Source organism: Elephas maximus, chromosome 27 (assembly GCF_024166365.1).
Source record: "Elephas maximus indicus isolate mEleMax1 chromosome 27, mEleMax1 primary haplotype, whole genome shotgun sequence".
Lineage (NCBI taxonomy): Eukaryota > Metazoa > Chordata > Mammalia > Proboscidea > Elephantidae > Elephas > Elephas maximus.
Genome location: NC_064845.1, coordinates 36,527,979 through 36,555,907, shown reverse-complemented (window position 1 = coordinate 36,555,907; position 27,929 = coordinate 36,527,979). Strand labels below are relative to the sequence as shown.

The 27,929-nt window shown below is 37.2% G+C and overlaps 1 protein-coding gene across 10 annotated transcripts in view; it reads left to right on the top strand.

The window, feature by feature from the left end:
* Nucleotides 1–27,929, top strand: part of ANKRD28 (ankyrin repeat domain 28) — a 222,143-nt gene that overhangs the window by 80,483 nt on the left and 113,731 nt on the right. For 8 of the 10 annotated variants that reach the window (XM_049870972.1, XM_049870970.1, XM_049870973.1 and 5 more), the window contains one exon: nt 10,611–10,694. In XM_049870972.1, the coding sequence (XP_049726929.1) occupies nt 10,611–10,694 (84 nt within the window). The other 2 variants (XM_049870977.1, XM_049870968.1) reach the window with 2 other exon arrangements.

The following is a 27,929-nucleotide window of genomic DNA, read 5'->3' as shown; positions in this document are numbered from 1 at the left end:
GTACATATTAGGTGTATTCTAAAAAACTACCTGTATTGTGTTTTGCTCGTTTAAAAAAAAATTTTTTTTTTTTTTTTTTTTTTGCTTATATACTTTTCAAGGGAAATAATTTCTTTCTCTCAAGACTCAAGTCTGAAAAATGGTCATCTAAATACTGATTTAGACCTAAAGTTCTTTGGTATAACTCTTTAATCTGTACTCTTCCACAGAAAGCCCATTCTACATCCTAGCATAGCTGAAACTTGATGTTTTTGTAAGTACGTGCTGCCCCAGAGATCCTCTCAGGTGTTAGCTATAGTTCCCTTGCTCACAGTGAGTATGTCTTGGCAGTACCTGTGCACGTGTGTTGGCGCAGGCAGGGAGGAAAGGCCACAGAGGCAGCAATTAGTCTCTCATTATAACTCTTAAAATGTTACTAGGCCATCTACCTATAAAAACCGTCCTTCTTTTGAGGCAAATGCCATCTGATCAGTTTACCCTTTATGTTTCTCGTTGCTATTGTCTGTCAGATCTTACTCCCCATTTCTAACATCTGGATCCTGTTTGTCTCAGTCAGGTGATTTCATTTCATTTTGTGGATTATATTTTGAACAGCATACAGCACAGTTCAGCTACTGCCACACCAGTGAGCCGGTGATCCTCTCCGTTTGACTCTGACCACCTGCCCCAGTGACCACATCCCATAGCTTGTCTCATCAGCTGAAACTGCCTTCACCTCTGTGTTTGTTTCTATTTGGTCTGGCCCCCATGAAGAAGATTCCTTCTTCACAACTCAGTGTTTCCACCTCCCTTCAGTATCCGGCTTTCTGTACCTTTTCGCTCTCATCAGTTATTCCCCTTCTTTCCTGTCCTTCCTTTTTGAAAAACAAATCCTTTAGCCTTCAGCATGTTCATCTTGACCTTTAAAAGATCCTTTTTAATCTCTCTTCCGCAGTTTCCCAGTTTGTTCTGTCACAGCAAACTTCTTGAACAGAGCTAACCGGTGCTCACCACCACCACTTTCAGTATCTTCCTTTCATGAATCAACCTGCTCTCATTGACGGAGGAAAGGGCCATCAGCTCATAAAATGTTAGGACTGAACACAACTTTAAAAATCATCGAATTGTTTCCATTTTCTTCAATAAAATTAAGGTACCTAAAGAAATGAAATCATGTGCTGGCAGATCTCTATTCAACTCATGAAACCTGTACGGAGCCCTCCTGAATAATGAAGAAAATCGTGCCCAGGAAGGTCATGTGCTTTGTTTTGTGAGAAGATATGTTGTTGCCTTCAAGTCTGGGTTAACATTGTAGTAAAAAAGGGAGGGGCATGTGTGTGTTTTGAGGGAGGAGACAAAAAAGAGAGCTAGCTGCTAAAAGAAGTGCTGAACTAGTGAGCCGTTCAAATTAGGACAGAAATATTTAGGAAGACTCACATTTGTGCAAATGTGGGAAACCTACATTTGTGTAAATTGTAACAGAAACCGAATTCTTAATTTTGTTTCATTTTAATTAACATAAATTTTAAAACTCATACTTCATTTAGTTGTTAGAAAATTTTTGAATATATTTGGAACAACTTAGACACTTTCTCAACTGTTTTATGAAGTCTGAATACAGATTGAGTATTTCCAATGAAAACTTAGTGTTCACATTGAGATAAGCTATAAGTGTAAAATATACAACAAACTCTGTAGACTTAGTGAAAACAGTAAAATGCGAACTTTTTATATTGGTTGCAAGTGGAAGTAATAATATCTTGGATATATTAATTTACAATAAATAGTGTTAAAATTAATTTTACCTCTATTTTTACATTTTTAAATATGGCTACTAGAAAATTTTAAATTATATATGTGGTTCACTTTATATTTCTATTAGACAGCACTGGCCTAAGCTTTGAATAACTATTATTCATGCATCATTATTTATATAGTTTTAAAGTTTCAGCCATTTTCTCAAAAATGTGATCATCAGAAGAGTGAGTTTTGGTATTAAATGTTCTAGCCTGCATACCATCAGTTTCTTTGAAAAATCATCCTTCTAATAAATAAATTAATGGAGGAAAAAATAACAACACCAAAGTTTATGGATAGTTTTATTAAAAAGCCCATTTTTTGGAGAGTGGACAATTAAAAGATATCTTTATATCTTGATCACAAGTAATAAATTCATATGCTACAATCTATCCCATGGTTGAATAGTGGCAGGTATAGTCTATATACCTCTTATTTAGGCTTTTAGTGTATATTGCCTTTTGGTGTATTTCATATTCTTGCCTTGCACTGCTTAGCTTTTCTCTTGCATAATGTTGTTGTTAGTTGTTGTCAAGGGGATTTAGACTCACAGTGACACATGTGACAGAGTAGAACTGTCCCATAGGGTTTTCTAGGCTATAATCTTTACGGGAACAGATTGTCAGGCCTTTCTCCCATGGAGCTGCTGGGTGGGTTCAAACTGCCAGCCTTTCGGTTAGCAGCCAAGTGCTTGTTCTACCCCATTTATGTTGCATGAGGTCATTGTTGAAGGTGGAAATGATACATGGATTATTTTATAATCTTTTGGTGTCGTTTGTATGGTAGCGTGCAAATATGAATTTTAAATATTTGTTGAATCAGTGGTATATAGTATTTTAGGTGAATGTTTTTTTAAGAAATAAGATATTTTGGCACAATAAGATATTTTGGCACCCTGGTGGTGTAGTGGTTAAGTGCTACAGCTGCTAACCAAGAGGCCAGCAGTTCGAATCCGCCAGGCGCTCCTTGGAAAAACTCTTATTGGGCAGTTCTACTCTGTCCTATAGGGTCACTATGAGTTGGAATCGACTCAACGGCAGTGGGTTTGGGTTTTTTTTTTTTTTTTTTTTTGCTGCAAGGTTAATTATTTCAATATGTCAGACTTTGAGTAGAATTGGGCCAGGTCTCACCACCCTTTATGAACATTTTTATACCCACTTAAAATGAGGCAACTTTGGGATTAATCCTTCATTTTCAAATGGGTTTTAGATTAAGACTTTTTGAAAGTCTTTTTGAAAGGGACCTTAACTATGATATAAAAAGTAACATTCCTCATTGTAGAAATTTGGAAACTAAAGAGGACCCAAATTGTTTAACCTGTAGGAAACACTAGTTGCTTAAGTTAAAAACCTAGGAGTTGTTTGTGATTACTACCTTCTCCCTCATCCTTACATCCAATCTGTTAACATGTCCTGTATATTCTATTTCTAAAATACATCTTGATCTCCATCTACATGCCCAGTATTGAGTTGAGATTGCCACTCTTTTGGATTACTGCAGTTGTCTCCTAACTTGTCCCGTGGCTTCCATTCTTATACTCCTTCAATCCATTCCTCACACTGAAGCCACATAATCTTTTTAAAGCATAAAGCAGATCATGTGACTGCCTTGCTGAAAAATCTCTAAGGACTTTTCAATAACAACATAAAATACAAACTTTATAACTTGGCTTGCAAAAAGAAAAACTCATTGCTGTTGAGTCTGTTCTGACTCATAGTGACCCTAAAGGACAGAGTAGAACTGCCCCATAGGGTTTCTAAGGTGTGCCTGGTGGATTTGAACTGCCAACCTTTTGGTTAGCAGCTATAACTCTACTTGGCTTACAAGGCTGTATATGATCTGGCCCTACTTGTTCTCCAACTACATCTTCTGCCATCGTTCCCCATGATCGCTTGCTTCAGCCACGTGGGCCATCCTTTAGTTCCTTCCCCTTCAAATTTTTTTTCCTTGTAGAATTTATTACAGTTTGCAGTTACATAGTATTTATTTGTGTGTAAACTCCATTAGAACTTTGACCGTTTATTCATAATTTTGTTACCTCAGCCTGCCACAAAGCCAGGCACATAGTAGAAGATGAATAAATACTAGATGGATGGGTGATTGGGCAGATGAGTGATTGACTAGATGTTACTGTGCCTCTGTTTCACATATGTAAATTGGATGATAGTGCCCACTAATAATGGTTGAAGATTCAGTGTGAGTATTTATGATAAATGTTTTCTTCTCCCTATGCTGATTTTTCTTTGCTTAGACATGATAATACAGTGAACTGCTTTCCAAGCCATTCCTAGTCAGTCATTGTTCTTGTCACAATTTGTTGCAACTAGTGTCTCTAACCCATTTTATTTATTGAAAGTTTAAGTAATTATACCTACTTGAGTATGGATGGTAGAAGAACAGGGCTAGAAGGATATATGCCCACTGATTGACAATTAAAGAATAAGATTATCAGGTAGTGTTAGTTTCAGCTCCAAATATCAGAGACTCAAAATCACAGTGACTTATTTAAAAAGGAAAAAGTTATTTGTATCTGAGAAAGAAATGCTTGTGTAACAAAATAGGAACATGAGAATAGTCTTTCACATGCGAAATGCAGGGTGGAGAGGAGTGTGCTGTCACATTGTAGGGAGAGCAACTAGGGTCACATAACAATGTGTGTATAAGTTTTTATATGAGAAACTGACTTGAATTGTAAACTTTCACTTAAAGCACAATTAAAAAAAAAAAAAACAGTCTTTCAGGGCCTTAAGTTTTTCATCAGTAAAATGAAGGTTTAAGCCAGCTTTACCAATATGTGAGTCTATGAACAGTAAGAATAAGCTCTATTAATAGGATACATTTTAGTATAAAGAAAAGATTATGACATTGTCAGGGTTGAATTTGTTGGCTTATTGAAAACTTAATCTAACGAATATGACTTTAAAAGTAACCACCTAAAGAAAAACCACATCCCCTTGCTATTTCCCTAACTGGGGGGGGAAAAAAAAAGTTGAACTTACGGTTTACACAATCTTTGTCAGTAATTTTTCATCAGAAGTACTTTCTCCATTCCTAATTTCTTAATTACTTATGTACCTCTCTCCTTTTCCTTTAAGATGTGAGTTAGGGGCCTTTCTTAATCAGTAGAAGTTAACAAGATATAAAACAGTGCTGTACGGTGCTACTAACTTAGATAATTTAAAAAATGCAGTATTTATCTCTTAATTTTTTTTTTTTTATCTTTGATTATATAATATATGGTAGACCTTTCTCTTTCCCTAGACTGTGAAATACAATGAATGTGGAAGAATGTAAAGAACCTGTGGTCCTATTTCTTAAGTTTACTGGTCCCTCCATCCTACCCCCAGTAACACTTGTAAACTTCTGTCTGGTTTCTGAGGTTCTGATTAGCCTCACAGTTACTAAGAGGATGGGTGCCTGCCTGTGTGTGGTTAGCCCTATATCTGCTCATTGATTTCACAAGTGACATCATTCAACTACTCTGAATATCTGTAATAACAAGATTATCTTATTTAAACTTCACAGCAACACCATGAAGTAGGTTCTGTTGATGTATGTCGTTTAATAGATTTTGGAATGAGACACAGGTTAAACTTGCTCAAGGTCACACAGTGGGAATCTGGATTGGAATCCAGGCAGTTTGATTAAAAAAAGCTTTAATTATCAATCACTTTGCTGTTACTCTGTTTCTCCTCAGTAAAATCCCTGGGGATTATTATTCTAATTTTATAAGTGTGAGGAAACTGAGGCTCAGGAAATTTAAATAGTTTGCCCAGGGACACAGCTAGTAAATGATGGAGTCAGAATTTGAACTGTAGATAGGCTGACTCCTGAGGCCTTATTTTTAACTATATCACTGTTTTATATTAGCTACTAAATTTAAGTTGCTCACTTAATAGAGATATAAAATTCACTTTATTACTCATTAATGCTTATGTTTTCTCATTAAAGCATATTGTCTTTATAATTCTGCCACTCTATTCTAAAGTCTTGCAACATAGTAGAATTTATTTCAATGAAATTATTTCCAGGTGGAAGAAAGCAGAAGGAAACAATATGTATATAACACAGCCTCTGCCTTCAAGGAGCTTGCTTTGTGGTTGGGAAAGACCTAAATATGGAAGTTGGCTTAGAACAAGAAACAGGATATACCTGCTTCAGTCTTAAGTAGGTGAATTTACACGCTAGCTACTTTGGAACAAGTTAAAATTGCCTATTTAAAAAGAAAAATATCCTGAAGATAGAATATAGAGTATGGTTACTATAACGGTTTCGTTTTCAGATATTAAGATGTTATTTTTGATTCACCTTGTGGAGCTGGTTGATAGCATTTTTGTGTATCAGGATATTTGCAGGCCTTTAATGTGGCTTAAAACTATTTTACATTTTAAGATACAACTCTCTGAATTGTTAACATGTTTTAGTACTTTGGTTCAGATATGTAAGGTTTATAGGCTCTTTCACAGATTGATATTCTATGGCTTTTAACGGTTTTTATTAAATTTCTGGCATTCTTAGATGCTGTTTTGTGTGTGGGTATGTGCGTGTATGGTTTTGATAAGTAAATTTGCTTAACATGTGAGTGAAGACTAGCCCTGAAACACCCATTTAAAAATAACTTTTTGGAATATTATTGCAGTAGATAGTATATTACTTTATTACCTAAACTTTTCACGACCATCACAGAGACCGCCTTTTTAGCTAGCAAAAATCTTGAGAGAGTGTGTGTGTGTATACACACACGATGAAAGCAGAATAAAAAAACGTGTTTGGAGTTAGCACAACTTTACCAATTTGCATGACTTTGAATAAAATACCTAATTTCTGAGTCTGGTTTTTCCTCTATAATATGGAAATGTATCAAGCTTATGGAGTGTATTAAGTGGAAATGTACAGCACCTAAACCCAGTGCCATCGAGTCTGCTCCGACTCATAGGGACCCTATAGGACAGAGTAGACCTGCCCCATAGAGTTTCCAAGGAGCGCCTGGCAGATTCGAACTGCCAACCCTTTGGTTTAGCAACCGTAGCACTTAACCACTACACAGCACCTGACATGTCATAAATGTCTAAAAAAAGCTATGTTTATTAATAAAAGTATATGTTGATGAAAGAAAAAACAGATTTAAAGGGGACGGTGGTATTTTCTTTGTAATTTTTCTGTTGGCAAATATCCTCATTAGGGACACTTGTAGCTTTGAGGAAATTCTTTATAGGGGAGAGAGATTCTTTGTTTTCTTTGTGTTTATCTTATGCCCTTTTGGCATACAGATTGTTTGGTACCAAGGACTTTACACAGTTGTTTTGTGCAGCTATTTAACAGATTCTTAAGGCTTTATTCCATTTTCCAGATGGAAAGGTAGGTTTAGTTAATTTCTTCAGTTAAAATGCAAATGATTTATAGGATATTAGAGTTAGAATTTCTACATTGTGAAATTTTTAATTTTTCACTCTAAAAATACGAATTAATGATTGAGTACATTCAACTAATTAAAGTTGTTAGAAAAATCATAAATTTTTTTGTTTAAACTTTGTGTTTTTAGAAATAACATACATCTGCTAGGTTAAAAATGGTCTCAGTTAAAAAAAAAAAAAAGAATAAAACCTTTACTAGGTTCCTGGTTTTTGTATTCTGATAAAACGTTTGTCTTCATTTCTAAATCTTTTTCGTGGGTTCACCGCAGACATGTTCTTACTGCAGCTGTCATTACAGGGTTAAACATTTGCTGTATTGTAACATACGAAAGCGGTTAAGCTGTTTGGAATTGTTTACTTGCTAAAACCAGTGTTAGTCAGCAGAGGCAGTACACCAGATTTCCTTGTGGCTTTTAGTGGAAAATGTTAAAAGCGCACTCGTTTTTCAGTTATAGAATTTTTCGGTTTGATCTGGATTAGTCACAGAACTGGCATGAGTTGTCTAATTGTGAAGGCTGTCCAAATGCACTATTTTTTTCTCCTGCTAGAGGAAGTTACATCCTGAGCAGTAGCTCAGATCTCTGGTAAGTGTAACATGTGAGCATTACTAGGCGTTTCATCCTGCGGGTCTGCAGTCTTTGCTCTTCCGACTGTTGCCCAGTTGGAATGCTTCTGTGGAGCCGATCCTGAGGTTGTAGAGAAATTTTTGAAGGACCTACTATTTGGGGTGTCCGTGGTTTTTTGCAAGATCATCTGAGAAGCAGGAAAGCTTCTGAAGTCTACTGAAAAGGATAACTGAAGTGGTTTTCACAGTGGAAGGAAAAACTCTGTTGGCACAGAGGCAGATGATTGAATAAAGTAGTTGGTTCAAAGAAGATGCACAGTCTGCTGTTTTTTTCCTCTGAATGAAGACTATTTAATGGGAGCTGTATTCGTGTGGAGATCAAAGGAAACACTGGAGTGATAAACTACTGCCTTTTTTTTTTTTCCTTTTTCTTTTTCTCCTCTTTCTTTTTTAAGAAAAAGCCTGAAGCCGTAATTGGAGCTCACATGCCTTCTAATTCCTTTGCAGACTGCTTGTTCTATTAGGATTCTCCTCTAACACCGTTTCTGCCTGGTGCCCTTTTGCTGGAGCAGCTACAGACCAACTGCCTGATGTAGAAGGAATGAATGATCTGCCTCGCTTATGCTATTGATGGAAATAAAGCTATCCATGTTTCTTCTATTATTTGGGAAGTCTGGATTAATCAAGCTGTATTCTAGTACCAAGAGTCCTATTGTCCCCTGTGGGCTGACTCATCGTATGTAAATGTACTGCAGCTTTGCTATTAATGCAGAGTGGTGTTTTTCCCCCCTTTTCTTTCTTCCAAAACACAGAAAGAATTGTCAACCTCTAAGCATCATTTTCGGAATTTGTGCTGAGCTCTAGATACTTTTTTTTTTTTCCGGGTAGTATCTGCATTAAACCAGTGAAGCTGAAGAAATGAAGACAAATTAGAAGTGGAAACAGAATAGTGAGATTTTTTTTTCCAATTATAAGAAAGCCAGCTACTGGTAACTATATGACCTTGCAGGCAAGAGTGGGTATAGCTGTGATCATCTCTGTCTCAGCGGTTGTTTCTCATTTCATTTCTACATCGTGTGGTGTTGTATCACCAAAAACAGTGACCTTTTTGTGCAAGTAAATTTAGAGCAATAGGACTATTTTGGCAGGGGAAAAGTATTTTTAAGTGAGCTTGTACTGGACTCAGTTTTAGTTATTGACATGTTAATGTGAAATTTCTTTTTAGGTATTGCAGTAACCCAGCAGAAAATAATAAAATTTTGTTGTTTTTAGAAAGTTACAAGCTTGTGGTCATAATTTTAAACTTCAGTTTTTCCAGTAGTACCTAGTAACTTAAAAAAAAAAAAAAAACAGCTGTGCTGTTCGCAGAGAATGTTTGTAAGTGTTGTACAGAAGAGGAGGAAAAACTACTTGTGCTCTTCCAACTGTGACTTTTACCATATAGCTTTGAATTTAGTATTTTAAAAGAGCGAATGAGTCGGGTGTGTATTGTTGTTTTGGAGGAGGTAGAAGATGAATCTCCTGCATTCATTTCTAAATTGCCACAGGAAAATAAATCCCTACATTCTCTACCTTCTGGAAATGTATTGGTAAGATATGAGAGTTTATATGTTTACCGTATGCTACTGAACTATTAGGGGGAATTTTATTTTTTAAGAGTAGACATAAGTTAGTTTCCAATAGTTTAATTAAAAATCTGAATTAAAGCACTATAGATGCATAACTGTGATGCAGTCTTGCTTGTGTGTAAAATACACACGTTTCTCATTTTTAATTTTTTAAATGCTTAGATAACATTTCAGACTTTACTGTCTTAAAAAGATTTTTGAAAAATAGTAGTTATGGCAACCACGTTTCTGTTTTCATCATGTGGTTTCAGAAACCCATGTAACAAGAAACAGGAACTCTGCATGTTTTAGGAAAGCTTGACAACTACCAGCAACACTGAGGCATGGCCTTTTCTGTAATGGATTTTATGTATTTACATGCAAGACTTTATATGAAAAAGAACCAAACTTCATCTTTAACTTTATTTTTAATGCTTTGTTAATGGCTTCTTTCACTAGTATAATATGGAATCAGAGAGACTGTGTTGTAGAATAGGAAATTGTTATATTTAGACCATGCACGTGTTTGTCTCTTCACGCCATTCAGGTATATGTATTTTTTTTGTTTTTTCTATAACAGGTATTTTCATCAACTGCCAAATTTGCCTTCTTGGGATCTGTATGTTTATACATATAGTGCTAACCCATACAAGTTATTTTGATGCCCTGAATAAGCCTTTCTTCACGGGCTTTAGCATGGGCTGCGAGCTGCTTGTTTAAGTTGTATCCCACAAGTAGATACTGGGATGTCATATTAGCGTTTGGAAGACTTTATGTATAAATAAAAGGCTTCAACTTAAAAGGAAGAAAATAAAATCTAATTGTGTTTGTTATACCACCTTATTTAGGTCAAGCTGAGGTGATGTATTTTTTTTTTGCTATTGCTGGGTGCCATCAAGTCGATTCCAACTCCTAGCGACCATATAGGACAGAGTAGAGCTGCGCCATAGGGTTTCCCAGGTTGTAATCTTTATGGGAGCAGATCCCTGGATCTTTCCTCCCTGAGAACAGCTGGTGAGTTTGAACCACTGGTCTTTAGGTTAGCCACTAAGCACTTTACCCATTGCTCTCCCAGGGCACCTGTTTTCTTTCTCTAAAGGCCGTTTTTTCCAAGAAGGGATCTTGTGCTTTAATATGATTTGGCTTCAGAAGACTTCTGGTTTATCTCAAAAGGGAAGACAATTTTTAGATTTAGGATACCATTTGGTAAGTGTGACTTAATGTTTTTATTACTCTCTTATATTTCAGCCATCACTGGTGCAAGCTATATTTAATGGAGATCCTGATGAAGTTCAAGCGCTAATATTTAAGAAAGAAGATGTTAACTTTCAGGTAAAACAATTAATTCACTGATTCTAACCTTTAAAATGACTTTTTAAAGCTCGTTCTCAGACTTGTGACTTTTATACAGATATAACAGTTACGTAACCGTCGTTTTAAATGAGGGCAGAAGAGTCTTGTAGCTAGAAGCCAGTGAGGGTCTTTTGTTCTCCTAATTTTTGCTTTGAAATTTTCCATACACAGAACACTCTGAACACCTGTATACCCTCTGCTTAGATTCAGCATTGATAATATTTTGCCATATATGCTCATATTTACACAGATATATATATTGTGTATATATATGTAATATATATAGTTCTCTTATTTTTCTGAACCCCATTTGAAAGTAAGCTGTAGACATCCTGATACTTAATCCTGAAATACTTGAGTGTGCATTTCAGATCAGAATTCTTTTTGTAAATTTGAAATACAAGGTATTTCTATTAAATTTGTTATGTATCTAATTGATTATGAGGTCAAATTTTCTTTTTGTAAATAATGAGCATTTTACAAAGACTCCTTTCATTAATTTTTGCCTGATTGATTCTCTCAGCAAAGAAAGACAGTGTTTAAAAAGTGTCTAAACTTGAAGATTCAGTAGATTTGATATTCAGGACTAACTTGGGAGACAGTTTTAGAAAGAGTGAATATCTGGATAATTTCCTCTTTTTATGTTTCTCCAATGGCCAGTAATTTCTTTAATTTATTAAATTGAGGCTGAAAGTACATAATTTACTCTTATCAGATCAAATTCACTGATGTATATATTTTTACTGGAAAGAATTGCATCTCTGAATTATGAGTTGCAGAGAAAAGTCATATGATTCATAACTTTTGGATAGCTATAGCAATACCAAAACCGACCTAGAAATGATTATAGTTCTAAGAAAATACCCTTGTAAGCTCATCTTAAGCTATTTAGCTAAAATGGTTGATTTTAACATTGGGTACTGATGAAAATGCTATGGTTACTTTTTTTTTTTTCCTCCTTAAACTTTTCTAAGTTAATTGTCTTTATAATTGGAAAATATACGTACCTAACTCAGGACTAGGAAACATGCACCTCATCAGGATTTACTTTACATGGAGCTCCTGATCACCTTACCTCACTGAGGTGTCCTAGAGAATCTACTTTTCTTAAGTCGGAAAAAAACTATAGGGATATGGATTTGTGAAAAGGAGGAAAGCAGGCTTTCTGTTCTGTTTGATTCTAGTTTTGTTTTTGATAGTACCATCAGATCTTAGTGAGAAATTTTGAATTTTATAATCCCATTTACCATGGCTAATTTCTCTGTCATTACTAAGTCTCATTATAGCCAAGACTGCTTTTTTCCTGTTATATTAATCAAAATTTCTGAAATTAAAAAAAATTATTCAGAGCCATTATTGGGAGCTACTGTGTGTATGTGGGAGTGGTGTGTGACCACCTAACTTTTATGGTGTTTAGCCTTCACTTCTCTACATAAAGACTCCTTTGTTGACTTGCTTTGAAGAATCATTTTTTTTTAACACATCCTAGCATGTTCTCCTGTTCTAAAACTTAGGGCATAAGTAAAGGTTAGGTTTTACCCCAAATCAGTAGGCCCTTTTTGAGGGTGACTCCTTGATGGTTGTTGTCAATGATTCATGGGTTTTGTGCTAGATATTTTTATGGTTGCTTTTAGGCCTTTTCTCTTGTGACCCCCTTTTTTTTTTTTTAATTGTGGTTTAAGTGAAAGTTTACAATTCAAGTCCGTTTCTCATAAAAAATTTACACATCGTTTTGTGACCCTAGTTGCTCTCCATATAACCCGACAGCACACTCCTCCTCTCCACCCTGTATTTCCCGTGTCCATTCAACTAGCTCCTGTCCCCCTCCGCCTTCTCATCTCGCCTCTGGACAGGAGCTGCCCACTTAGTCTCATGTGTCTACTTGAGCTGAGAAGCACACTCCTCACCAGTGTCGTTTTATGTCTTACAATCCAGTGTAATCTTTGTTTGAAGAATTGGCTTTGGGAATGGTTTCAGTTCGGGGCTAACAGAGAGTCCGGGGGCCATGTCCTCTGGGGTCCCTCCAGGCTCATTCAGACAAGTAAATCTGGTCTTTTTACTAGAGTTTGAATTCTGCACCCCACTTTTCTCCTGCTGCATCAGGGACTCTCTGTTGTGTTCCCTATTAGGGAGTCTTGTGACTCTTTAATTGTTGAGTGGTATTGTCATAATTTTAGTATTTGTTAAATATTTCCTGTTTTTCTAATATAAGATGGTAAAATTTTTCTCTTTATGTTTTTGTCCTCTATTAAGGAACCACTTGGAATTTTAAGGGGGGTGGGTATGTGTGTATGTGTAATAAAATGCCCTGTTCTTACATAGAATTCACTGACTCTCAATAGGTAATACAAGATTTTTAAGCTTTATATCAGTGTAACAATGGTGTGTTTCTAAAATCAATTTATTGGAAATAACACCTGACTTTCTGAAACTCAGCTTACTCCTAAATATATTGAAGTTGTTTTTATATATTTTTAGAATGAGTGCAGGAGTTCAGATTTGTTTGTATACTGTTAGACATTATATTATTTGAAATCAGTTTCTTTAGTCAAATTCTCAAGTTTTGAATACTGTGAACCACTAAAGAACATTTTTCTTAGTAACACAGCTAACTGGTTTTTAACAAAACTCTAATTAAAAAAAAATTTATGCTTTCATATTACTTGATGTGAGAAGGAAGTTTTTGTGTTCTTCTGTTATAGAAGATAGGTAAAATGATTTCACTAGAAAATACTGGAGTTGTTTTTTTTTTTTTTTTTTTTTTTGTATTTGGAGGCTCTTGACCCCAAGTATTCACTACCTGACTAAATAGAGGTTTATTTCTTATGTAATAATTTAATCCCTGGGTGGTGCAAACAGGTAATGCGTTCCACTGCAAACCAAAATGTTGGCAGTTCAAGTCCATCCAGAGGTGCCTTGACAGAAAGGCCTGTGACTTACTTTTGAAAAATCAGCCATTGAAGAACCCTGTGGAGCACGGCTCCACTCTCACACACATGGGGTTGCCATGCATTGGAATCAGCTCAACAGCAGCTGGTTACTGATAGTTTAATCCGGAGGGACATGATTCCTAAACTGGTTATGACAGTGATGTCAGAAGTCTGAGTGAGCCTTCTCCTCAGGGTGGAGAGGTGAGTGCTGCATCTTGTACTCATGACAACAACCAAAGAAACTGGAAAGGGGGCTCTCCCTGTAAATTTACTTAAAAAAAAATCAAGGCGATACATCTTTTCTAGAACCATACAAAACTCCCCCCTGAGGTCCCATTGGTTATACGGCCACCCTAAACCAGCCCACCAGCAAAGTAGAATGGGATTAGCATCTTTACTTAGATCAATCTTGGTTCATCCCATGGGGTGGGAATAGAGGCTCATCTTCACTGAATATATTGCTGTTCCATATCTGGAAAAATCAGGCTTTTCATAAGAAGGAAGAAAGGGGAAATAGTTGATTGGGTAGGAAACCTAACAGAGGAAAATTATTGATTTACTAAAAGTAATTGAAAGATCAGACTTAGAAAAATAAAAGTCACCTGGATGTGGAAGAAGCAGCACTGTAAACCAAAAAAGTGAAACACAGTCAAATATTTTTTAAAAGCCGAATGGTATATAAAGGACACTTGGACTGTAAGTTGAAGGACTTAGGGTCTCACATCTTCTTAGCCTTATTAACTGTACAGCTTGCGCATATTCATTTCACTTTTTCAGGACTCACTTTTCTTTTTTTGTAAAATGTATGGGGTTATGTTAATGACCTTCAGGTTCTTAACCTAAATTTAAGGTGCTGTAAAAATTCTGAGTGACTTTAACTGATCTGCTTTTGCCCAAAAGTCTTCATTTGTATTTCTAGGTTTATGTGGCCTAAAAAAAGAAATTTTTAAAAATGTCTTTCCCTAAGATTTGCTAGAGCCGAATAGGGTTGCTATGAGTTGGAATCGACAGCAACAGGGTTTTGTTTTTTTTTTTCTTAATTTCATGTTGTAGAACCCAAAAAATTAATCTGAAATATTAATGGTATCACATTTCAAAAGAAAAGTCTGACTCTTTTATAAGAAGCTTATTTTCTACAAATAAAAATTGTTTTTCTCTATTCAGAGTGATGGAAATTGATATTAATTTTAGAATTTTATTTCTGAGACATTGATATGCACTTTTCAAAATCTTATTCAATTTGATTTATGCAACCATCTTTTAAAGTTGGTAGGTTAACATTCCATCTTATAGGTAACAAACTAAAACCCCGAAAGGTTAAGCATCTCCAGGATCTGTAAATGTAGCAGAAAAAGAATTTGAACCTATATCGGACTGACAGAAATTGCAAAAATATGAAAGCAAATTGGAGAGAAAGAAATACTTTATCTATTGCCAAATAGTGCCATAAAGTAATAATGGTTCAAAAGTGGATTTTTTTCCCCTAAAAGGTATATCTATGCTCTATGGATTCTCATCATATGAGTCGGAATCGACTCAACGGCAGTGGGTTTGTTTTTTTTGGTATGGATTCCCACCTTTTAAGGTGTGATGCTAATATGATGCTAATTTTCATGATACCAAGTACTATTAAATTTTAGCATTGCAGATGACTGAACACAAAAGCCTCTCTTGGGGGAGAACAAAGGGGCTAGAGTTCTCAGGACAAAGTAACTGAGAGGAGAGAATGGAACAAGAAGAAAATCCCAGGTATCTACAGAATATCCCCGTCAGGGTTTTAGCTGGTGCTGAGCAGTATTTGCGTGTACTACCTTAGGCTGGTGAAAGAATAATCCAAAATGTTTAGTGCTTTTCAACCTTCAAAGGGTTTCTCTCTTTTTAAATATAACTGCTTTATTGAGATATAATTCACCCATTTAAAGTGTATAATTCATTGGTTTTTAGTATAGTCATAGAGTTGTGATACCATCACCACAGTCAATTTTAGAACATTTTCATCACTGCAAAAAGAAACCCCATACCCGTTAGCAGCCACCCCTTATCCTCTCTTCCACCCCCTCACCGCTACTATAATTTCTTGGCAACCGTTAATCTACTTTTTGTCTCTACACACACATACACAAAAAAAGTTGCTGTTGAGTGGATTCTGACTCATAGCGACCCTGTAGAACAGACAGGGTAGAACTGCCCCACAGGGTTTCCAAGTAGTGGCTGGTGGATTGACACTTCCTACCTTTTGGTTAGCACCCTGAGCTCTTAACCACTCTGCCACCAGGGCTCCAATGCCTATTTTGGGCATTTCGTACAAATGGAATCGTAAAACATGTAATATTTTGCGACTGGCTTCTTTAATTTAGCATAGCGTTTTCAAGGTTCATCCATATTGTAACACGTATCAGTACATCAGCTTTTTTTTAATAATTTTTATTGTGCTTTAAGTGAAAGTTTCCAAATCGTCAGTCTCTCACATATAAACTTATATACACCTTACTACATACTCCCATTTACTCTCCCCCTAATGAGTCAGCCCGCTCCTTCCTTCCAGTCTCTCCTTTTGTGACCATTTTGCAGTTTCTAACGCTCTCTACCCTCCCATCTCCCCTCTAGACAGGAGATGCCAACACAGTCTCAAGTGTCCACCTGATACAAGTAGCTCACTCCTCATCAGCATCTCTCTCCAACCTATTGTCCAATCCAATCCATGTCTGATGACTTCTCTTCTGGAATGGTTCCTGTCCTGGGCCAACAGAAGGTTTGGGGACCGTGACTGCCGGCTTCTAGCTAGTCTCAGTCAGACCATTAAGTCTGGTGTTTTTATGAGAATTTGGGGTCTGCATCCCACTGTTCTCCTGCTCCGTCAAGGGTTCTCTTTTTGTGCTCCCTGTCAGGGCAGTCATCGGTTGTGGCTGGGCACCATCTAGTTCTTCTGGTCTCAGGATGATGTAAGTCTCTAGTTCATGTGGCCCTTTCTATCTGTTGGGCTCATAATTATCTTGTGCCTTGATGTTCTTCATTCTCCTTTGATCCAGGTGGGTTGAGACCAATTGATGCATCTTAGATGGCCGCTTGTTAGCATTTAAGACCCCAGATGCCACACTTCAAAGTGGGATGCAGAATGTTTTCTTAATAGAATTTATTTTGCCAATTGACTTAGATGTCCCCTGAAGCCATAGTCCCCAAACCCCCACCCTTGCTCTGCTGACCTTCAAAGCATTCAGTTTATTCAGGAAACTTCTTTGCTTTTCGTCCAGTTCAGTTGAGCTGACCTTCCCCATGTTGAGTGTTGTGCTTCCCTTCACCTAAAGTAGTTCTTATCTACTCTATCTAATCAGTAAATAACCCTTTCCCACCCTCCCTCCCTCCCTCCCCCCGTCTTAACCACAAAAGAATGTGTTCTTCTCAGTTTATACTATTTCTCAAGATCTTATAATAGTAGTCTTATACAATATTTGTCCTTTTGCGTCTGACTAATTTCACTCAGCATAATGCCTTCCAGGTTCCTCCATATTATGAAATGTTTCACAGACCCATCATCGTTCTTTACCAATGCGTAGTATTCCATTATGTGAATATACCATAGTTTATTTATCCATTCAGCTGTTGTTGGACACCTTGGTTGCTTCTAGCTTTTTGCTATTGTAAACTGTGCTGCAATAAACATGGGTGTGCATATATCTGTTCGTGTAAAGGGTCTTATTTCTCTAGGATATACTCCGAGGAGCGGAATTTCTGGGTTGTATGGTAGTTCTCATTTCTAACTTTTTAAGGAAGCACCAAATCGATTTCCAAAGTGGCTGTACCATTTTACGTTCCCTCCAGCAGTGTATAAGAGTTCCAGTCTCTCCACAGCCTCTCCAACAGTTATTATTTTGTGTTTTTTGGATTAATGCCAGCACATCATTTCTTTTTATTGCCAAATAATATTTCCACTGCTAACCAAAAGGTCACCAGTTCAAATCGACCAGCCACTCCTTAGAAACCCTATGGAGCAGTTCTCCTTTATCCTGTAGGGTCACTATGAGTCAGAGTTGACAGCAACTTTTTTTTTTTTTAACGGATATAATGTTGTTAGGTGCCATTGAGTTGGTTCCAACTCATAGCAACCCTATGTGCAATGGAACGAAACACTCCCCAGTCCTGTGCTATCCTCACAATCACTGTTATGCTTGAGCCCATTATTGCAGCCACTGTGTCAATCCATCTCTTTGAGGGTCTTCCTCTTTTTCTCTGGCTGTCTGCTTTACCCCGCATGATGTCCTTCTCCGGGCACTGATCCTTCCTGATAACATGTCCAAAGTATGTGAGACGTAGTCTCACCATCCTTGCTTCTAAGGAGCATTGTGGTTGTACCTTTTCCAAGACAGATTTGTTCATTCTTTTGGCAGGCTATGGTTTATTCAGTATTCTTCGCCCACACCACAATTCTAAGGCGTCAGTTCTTCTTTGATCTTACTTATTCATCATCTGGGTTTCGCATGCATATGAGGCAATTGAAAATGCCATGGCTTGGGTCAGGCACATTTTCCTTCTTCAAGTGACATCTTTGTTTTTCAACACTTTAAAGAGGTTTTTTGCAGCAGATTTGCCCAGTGCAGTGTACCATTTGATTTCCTGACTGCTGCTTCAGTGGGTGTTAATTGTGCATCCAAGTAAAATGAAATCCTTGACAACTTCAGTCTTTTCTCCATTAATCACGCAGTTGCTTATTGGTCCAGTTGTGAGGACTTTTGTTTTCTTTATGTCGATATGTAATCCTTACTGAAGGCTGTACTCCTTGATCTTCATCAGTAAGTGTTTCAAGTCCTCTTCACTTTCAGCAGTTAAAGTTGTGTCATCTGCATATTGCAGGTTGTTAATGAGTCTTCCTCTAATCCTGATGCCCTGTTCTTCTTCATATAGCCCAGCTTCTTGGATTATTTACTCAGCATACAGATTGAGTAAGTATGGTCAGAGGATAAAACCCTGACACACACCTTTCCTAACTTTAAACCACATAGTATCCCCTTGTTCTGTTTGAATGACTGCGTCTTGGTTTGTGTACAGTTTCTCATGAGCACAATTAAGTGTTCTGGAATTCTCATTCTTTGCAATATTATCCATAATTTGTTACAGTTCTCACAGTCAAATGCCTTTGAATAGTCAGTAAAACACAGATAAACATCTTTCTGGTATTCTTTCCTTTCAGCCAAGATCCATCTGACATCAGCAGTGATATCCCTGGTCCCGTGTCCTCTTCTCAATCTGGCTTGAATTTCTGGCAGTTCCTGTTGATGTACTGCTGCAGCCACTTTTGATCTTAAGCAAAATATTACGTTCGTGTGACATTAATGATATTGTTCGATAATTTCCAAATTCGATTTGATCACCTTTCTTGGAAATAGGCATAAATATGGATCTCTTCCAGTCGGTTGGCCAGGTAGCTGTCTTCCAGATTTCTTGGCATAGAAGAGGGAGCACTTCAGTGCTGCATCTGTTTGTTGAAACATCTCTGTTGGTATTCCGTCAATTCCTGAAGCCTTGTTTTTTGCCTGTTTTTTCAGTGCAGTTTGGATCTCTCCCTTCATTACCATTAGTTCCTGAGCATATGCTACCTCCTGAAATGGTTGAATGTCGACCAGTTCTTTTTGGTAGTGACTCTGTGTATTCATTCCTTCCATCTTCTTTTGATGCTTCCTGCATCATTTAATATTTTCCTTGTAGAATCCTTCAGTATTGCAACTCGAGGCTTGAATTTTTTTCTTCAGCCCTTTCAGCTTGAGAAATGCTGAGAGTGTTCTTCCCTTTTGGTTTTCTCTCTCCAGGTCTTTGCACGTGTCATCATAATACTTTACTCTGTCTCCTTAAGCTGCCCTTTGAAATCTTCTGTTCAGCTTTTTGACTTCATCACTTCTTCCATTTGCTTTAGCTACTGGATGTTCGAGAGCAAATTCCAGAGTCTCTTCTGATATCCATTTTGGTCTTTTCTCCTCTTGCTTGATTCATGGATATACTACCTTTTATTTATTCATTGATCAGTTGCTGGACATTTAGATTGTTTCTGCTTTTTAGCTGTCGGGAATAATGCTGCTATGAACATTGGTGTACACGTGTTTACAGGAGTATATGTTTTTATTTCTCTTGGGCGTATACCTTGAATGGGATGACTGGGACATAAGGTAACTCTGTTTAACCTTTGGGGAACTGCCAGATTATTTTCTCAAGCAGCTGCATGCACCATTTTACAATCCCACCAGCATTGTTTGAGGGTTCCAGTTTCTTCACAATATTGCCAACGTGTATTATCCGTCTTTTTTAGTATAACCATCCTAGTGTGTGTGAAGTTGTATTTATCTCATTGTGGGTTTGATTTGCATTTTGCTGATGGCTAAAGGTTGTTATTTTAAGCCATCAAGTTTTGGGACGATTTGTTTTGCAGCAATAGAAACCAAAACAAATGGTTAGGAAGACTTTGTCTTCATCCAAATATTCAGAGCCCGTCTCTATCCCCTCCCTGCCCAAAAAAGCCCTTTTTAAAAAAAAAAAAAAACAGCTTCGTATGGGCTACTGAGAAGCATTTTATTGATTGAAGCAGTTGACTGACATGCCACTGAATGTTTCAGACTTGAAGTTTGTGAAATGGCAATTTTCTGTTCAAGTCCAGCAGTATTTTATGCATTAGTTCTCCAAACAATTATATTGCTGTTGATAATGAAAATTGCCCAATCATATGTAGTATCACCTCTACTCCTTATTCTTACTGGACCTGTTATTGATACGTAGTTTTGGTGTTTACTTTTCTGTGAAAAGCAAGTAAGCGTTAGAGTAGAGGTATGTAATTACTGTTAAAATTGTAGAAGAGAGTAAATTCAGTAGTTAGAACAGGATATTGAATTTTTTTGATATTATTATTTAATTATAGACCAAGGTATAGATTACTACATGAATTCGTAATTAGATTCTGAACTTCCTGTGTAGAATTTGCCCTAGGGCAAGAGCCATAGCTTCTGTTTCGTAGGATAGTTTACACTGGAAAGGAATCTTAGAGGTTTAGTAGTTAAATCATCTGCTACAGATGAGGCAGAAGTAAGGCCTTTGGAGTTTATTTGATTTCATCACTTCCATTTAACAAAGACAACCGAAGAGCCCAGTTGTATTTATGTGCAGTTTTGTTCTCTGTTTACCGGTATGTTGTCTCCCCTGGCATGTCACCCCTAATTCTGCCTAATGGCTTTATGTATTAGAAGACAGTTCTTAGCTTTTCTTTTGTAGTGGCAATCTTAGTAAATACTTGTTAGTTTAATTTGATATGATTTGGCATGATGATTTATTCCCTTGACAATATATGTGGCAGTTACTGTGCTGGTGACTGGGGAGACAAATCCAGTCATATTGTACTTTTTTCCCCTGCTCTTCCATGCCCTTTCCTGACTCAGGTATCAGATGTGCCCCCATTCTCTCCAACTCCCTTTGCCTCATCTGCAACTTCTGTTCATTCTTCAGGTTGCAGCTTGTGGCAGGCAGAAGTCTTAATTAAAACAATTGCCAAGATTCCTGTCCCCCTGATATACACACCACGTATAATCCTCTGTACTGTGAATATGACAGGCTATCATTCCTGTGATTAGGTTATGTCACCTGGAACAGTTGACTTCAGGAAAGCAAGATTATCCAGATGGACCTGACCTAATCACATGAATCCTTTAAATCTCCATCTAGAGTCAAAGACAGGAAGAGTAAGAGATTTGAAGCTTGAGAGGTACTTGTTGCAAGGGAGAGTCTCTCTTGCCGGCTGTGAAGATGAAGAGGGCTGTATAGCCTGCAGGTGGTCTCTAGAAGTTGAGATGACTTCTGGGTGACAGCCGCTAAGGAAACCAGGACCTTAGTCCTACAAATACAAGGAATTGAATTCTGCCGAATGATCCTAGAAGCACATTCTTCTTTAGTCAGCCATTCAGGTGAGAATACAGTCCACTGACACTTTGATTTCAGCTTTATGAGACCTTGAACAGAGAACCCAGCTATAGTTTTCTTTGACTTATGCCCTACAGAGCTGTGAGCTAATAAATGATTTTTGTTTTAAACTGCTGAGTTTGTGGTAATTTGTAATGCAGCAGTAGAAAACTAATATATGGCTTAAAAAACAACAACAAAAAAACCCAAACCTGGTGCCATCGAGTCAATTCCGACTCATAGCGACCCTATAGGACAGAGTAGAACTGCCCCATAGAGTTTCCAAGGAGCGCCTAATACTATCGGGATATATTGGCTTAAATATCACATTTTCTCCAGCACCTTTCCTGGTCCTCCAGATAGTATTAGGCCAGCTTAATGGGGTCACTATGAGTCGAAAATCAACTCCACTGGCACCTAACAACAGTCGATGCCTATAGCACTCTAAACTTCTTTGTAATGCTTGTCACATTCTTTGACTGCAACGTGTTCAGTAACTAACTCCATGGAGGTAGGAACCTTGTTTGAAGTATTCCCTGTATTTCTGCCCAGTACAGTTAAGTTACCAGGTTAGGAATATCTGATTTACTCACAACTCGTACTTGCCTTTTAATGTTACGTAAATTTGTCGTCACTTTGAAACGACTGAACCAGTCCCTACTTGGAACATATTCTTCGTCACAATCACCTTCACTTGCTGCAGGTGCAGATTTTAAATTGTTGAAAAGCCTTCCAGCCTTTTCTTGTACTAAAGTAATATTAAATAAGACCCTTGTCCACCTGTTCTGACTTACCTGCAAATTCTTAAAGACACACTTAGGAATGAGCTCCAGGGACTGCATGTACATGGTAAGTAAACCTACTGCTGTCGAGTAGATTCCAACTCATAGCGACCCTATAGGACAGCATAGAACTGCCCCATAGAGTTTCCAAGGAGCACCTGACAGATTCTAACTGCCAACCTCATGGTTAGCAGCCATAGCACTTAACCGCTATTCTACCAGGGTTTCCATATATGGTAAGTAGTAGCCATTTAAAAAGTATTAGAAGTGAGTGAATAAAAACAAGACATAAAACCCTGACTTTAGCAAGCGTATAGTCTAAAGATGTTTAGCTCTTTTGTGTTGTGTTGTAGTGGTATGGCGGGTGTGTGTGTGTGTGTATTTGGTGGGTGGGAGCAATCAACTGTTGGTTGTAGTTAAGCTAAACTGGTTCTTTCCACAAGTAGTCATTTTGCCTTACATCCCAACCAGTACTTGTTGAGGCAATTTAAGTCACCTTGACATAGGGATGGAAACCCTGGTGGCATAGTGGTTAAGTGCTATGACTGCTAACCAAAAAGGTCGGCAGTGGGAATCCACCAGGCGCTCCTTGGAAACTATGGGGCAGTTCTGCTCTGTCCTGTAGGGTCGCTATGAATTGAAATCAGCTTGACGGCAACAGGTTTGGTTTTGGTGACTGGAAGGGTGAGTCCTTTAAAAAACAGCATGTGTACTTGATATACTTCTAGGCAAAGGCAGTAGCCTCTTATGAAATAGTAAAAACTTTGGTATCATTTACAGCATTCTGTTGATGGTTTGGCAGAGCATTGACTTTAGAGGGACAGCTGAGGATGGCCCTGTTCTACTTTATTCTCTGCAATGGGGACAAGTTACACTAAATCCTATCTTGCCTTCAGGGCTGAAGAATGGAAACTGGTTCTAGGGAAGTTATTTAATAAAAAGTTCTTAGCATTAGAGCTTCCCTGACAAACTAGAAAGAGTCTTTACTGTTATACTACAGGAGTAAATCACTGTCAGTAAATAAAAGTAAAGATTGCGGGATTGCTGAACACGTAGCACAAAAGCAACACAGGGAATAATGGAAACCTTAGGGGTGGAGAAGAGTTGCTGGGAGCTGCCATTCATGGTTAATGAACTGCCTAATAAGGCAAGTGTATAGTTTTTGATAACCTGGGTTTCACTTTTCAGATCATGTTGCCCAAATAGCGGCATATATAAGCAAACTTTAAATAGCTGGTAGCACTGGTAATTGGTGTTATCCAGAGGCAGAATTGGTGGTGGTGGGGCGGGGGGGGGGCGGTGCTTTTTGTCCCAGAACCAAAAACCCACTACTGTGGAGTCAGTTCTGACAGAGAACTGCACCAGAGGCTTCCCAAGGCTGTAAATCTTTGCGAAAGCAGACTGCCACATCTTCGTCCTGCTGAGCAGCTGGTGGGTTCGAACCAGCTACCTTTGGTTAGCAACCAAGCATTTTAACCACGACACCACCAGGACTCCTGTCTTTCTCCCGCCCCACCCTAATGCATGTATTTCTGAAGAAAATGTTTTGTATTTTAATTACATAATTTTATATTATCTACTATGAAAATAATTGATTTAATTAATAATAAATTGCTAAATAAATTATATTTAATACATTTCTCAATTACAGTCACAAAACCTTGTGATAAATTTTAATGTCTTTAATTATTGAGTAAATGCATATAAATTAACACAGATTTAAACCAGTAATGCACAATTTTTTGTAGTTTTTTTATTAAGAATCAATTATTTGAATATTATTTACTAAAGTTATCTGAAGCATGAAGCATGTTCTCTTTACCATCTCAGAAAATTATCACTTAATCATTTTAGAACACATGTGTTTTTGAGTATGAGAAAAAATTTTCAGTTACAAAATGGAGCATATTTGTTGAGTTTTTATCATTAGTTTGGAAAATAAATACTTATAGTGAGGGGTTTTTTGTGTTTACGTAGAAATTAGGTTACATTAAATTTTTGTTGTTTGTTTTTTAACATTGTTTTGCAAAATTCTCTGGTAATAAAACTTTTGCTTTTATTCCTAATTCCTTCCTAGACCCAAATTGGTTGTTGGGTGGAGAGGTGTGGGTGCAAAGCTAAGCAGCTTTCCGTTTCAGTTTTCAGGTGTCTTTCATTTCAAACGTTGGTTCAGGACAGAACTTCCCGACAGAGGAAGCTCCTGTTTTTAAGCTGCAGTATTGTTTCAGAGCCTTCTGCCAGTTGATCAATACATTTTTCCTATTAGTTCACATGTGTTTCAGTAGATATTTTAGAAGAATGATTTTTAGCACTTGTGATAAACCTTTTTTTCTCCCTTCTCTTAGACTTCTTAAAAGTTATGAAATAAAACACACTTAAAATATGTAAACAAATGTAGAATTTAATGAATTATTTAAATGTAACCACTACCCAGGTCAAGAAACAGAATATTACTAGAGCCTCAGAAGTCCCCTTTGTGCCCATTTTTTGATCAAAATCAGCCTCACCCCCCCCCAACCAGTAGTCTTTTATAATCTCTTGGTTTTCTGTATAGTTTTACCATCTAATTATTCATCACTACAAAATCCATTGCTGTCAAGTCGATTCCGACTCATAGAGACCCTATAGGAAAAAGTAGAATTGCCCCATAGGGTTTCCAAGGAGTGGCTGGTGGATTTGAACTGCTGACCATTTGGTTAGCAGCTTGAGCTCTTAACCACAGTGCTACCAGGGCTCTGTATGTTCATCGCTAAGCAATATAATTTAGTTTTACATGTTAATTGAATTTGATGTAAAAGGATCATACGATGTATATTCTTTTAGATCTTGTTATTTTTTGTGCAAAACTTTTAAAAATTGACCTGTGTTGTGTATAGCGAAAGGTTATTCACAGTATTCCACCGAATGCATATACCACACTTTATCCGTTCTACTATTGATAGGTAGTTGTGTTGTTTCTAATTTCTGCCTATTATGAACAATGTGGTGATTTTTAAACATGTCCTCTGGCACACATATACATGCATTTCCATAAGGTAAACCTGGGCATAGAATTTCTGGGATATAAAAAACCTGTTGCTGTCAAGTCGATTCTGACTCATAGTAACCCTATAGGATAGAGTAGAACTGCCCCATAGAGTTTCCAAGGAGCACTTGGTGGATTCGAACTGCCAACCTTTTGGTTAGCAGCTGTAGCACTTAACCACTACAGCACCAGGGCTTCCTTCTGGGATATAGGCTATGTATATCTTCAGCTTCACTAGGTAATGCTGCATTGTTGAACAGTTACCACTCCTATGAGCATTGTTTGAGAGTTCCTGTTGGTCCACATCATTGGACCATACTCATGTGTTTGTCAGACTTTCTTAGTCATTCTGATATGTATATAGTGGTGTATCATTATTTGTTTTGGTCCAAGTTTTTTTGATGACCGTCTAGCACCTTTTTGTAAGTTTATTAGACATTTAGATAAGGTCTTACGTGAAATTAAAAAAAAAAACCATTGCCGTCAAGTCGATTCTGACTCATAGCGACACTATGAGACAGAGTAGAACTGTCCCATAGAGTTTCCAGGGAGTGCCTGGTGTATTTGAACTGCCGACCTTTTGGTTAGCAGCCGTAGCTCTTAACCGCTACGCCACCAGGGTTTCCGTCTTACGTGAAGTGCCTGTTAAATCTTTTGCCCGTTTTTCTTTTGAGTTGTCTGTCTTTTCTTATTAATTTGCGACAGTTCTTTATGTATTCTGGACATGAACCCTTTGTGTGTGTTGAGGATGTCTTCTTCTGTTCCACCTTGCTCTTTCACGCTTAATGATGCCATCGAACATGAGGTCTTAATTTCAGTGTAGTCCAATTTTTCAGTGTTTCCTTTATGGTTAGTGCTTTGGATGACTTGTTTAAAAGTCTTCCCATAACCGGTTGTATAAAGATAATAACCCATGTTTATTTCTGAGAATTCTATCATTTTGCCGTTTACAGTTAGCTTTATAATACATGTATCAGTCAGAAGCAATAGCAGGTGTGTGTGTATTAATATATACATGTATATGTAATGTATATGCATATGAATGTATATGTGTGTGTGTTTTAAAGAGATTTATTTTCGGTAATTGGCTTACACAATTGTAGGGGCTGGCAATCTGAAATTTGTAGGGCTGGCTGGCAGGCTGGAAACTTGGCAAGAAATTACCTTGAAGTCTTGAGTCTGAAATCTGCAGGGCAGGCCAGGAAGCTGGAAACTCGGCAGGGGTTGACACTGCAGTCTTGAGGCAGAATTTCTTCTCTGGGAAGTTAAATTTATCAGCTTCATGGATTGTGCTTTCGGTGTTCTATCTCAGAACTTTTCCCCAATCCATATATTTTCTCTTGTCTTTTCTTGTAGTTTTAGATTTAGCAGATAGAGCTATAATACATTTTGACTTAATTTTTTTTTTCAATTTTATTTTGGTCAAATATATATAACAAAATGCCATTTCAGCCATATTTAACGTGTACAATTCAGTGGTGACATTAATTACATTCACCATGTGCAGTCATCACCACTATTTGTTTCACTCTCAACAGAAAACTCTATACCCTTAAACAATACCTCGCTATTCCCTCTCCCCCCAACCTGCTACTGGTAACCACTGATAAACTTAGGTCTCTGTGCATTTACCTCTTATCAAAACGATATTTGTCCTTTTGAGACTAACCTATTGCATAATGTTTTCAAGGTTCAGCCGTGTTATATAGCATGTATCAGGACTTCATTTCTGTTTGTGGCTGAGTAATACATATACCACATTTGTTTTTCCAGTCATCTGTTGATGGCTGTTTAGGTTGTTTCCACCATTTGGCTATTGTGAATAATGCTGCAGTGGGCATTGGTGTACAGGTTTCTGTTTCTGTTCTGCTTTCAGTTATTTTGGGTGTATACCTAGAAGAGGAATTGCTGGGTCATATGGTAATTCTAGATGGATGAGTTAATTTTTATGTTAGGTGTATAGATCTGGGTTCATTTTTTTGGCATGTGGATATTCAGTTGTTCCAGGACCATTTGTTGGAGAGATTATGATTTCTCCATCAACTTGCCTTTGTACTTTTGTCAAAAAAAAAAAAAAAAAAAAATCAGTTAACTATATTTGTGTGGCTTTATTTCTAGACTTTTTATTCTGGATATGTCTGTCCTTTCTCTTACACTCCACTGCCTTGATTACTGCAACTTTACACTAAGTATTGAAATCTCAGTGTGAGGCCCTAACTTTGTTATGTTCTTTAAAAATCGCTTTGACTGTTCTAATTTCTTTGCCTTTTCACGACAATTTTAGAATCAGCTTTTTAATATCTACAAAGAATTATGCTGAGATACTGATTGAGGATTGCATTGAATCTATATTTCAAATTGGGAAAAATTGATACCTTAGCAACAATGAGTCTTCCAACCCGTGAACATGTTATCTTCTCTCCATTAATTTTGGTCTTTGATTTCTTTCATGAGTTTTTTGTAGTTTTGAGCATACAAATCCTACAAATTTTTGCTATGTTTATTCCTAAGTATTTCTCTTTTAAGTCTTCCTTTTCCCTCTTACTGC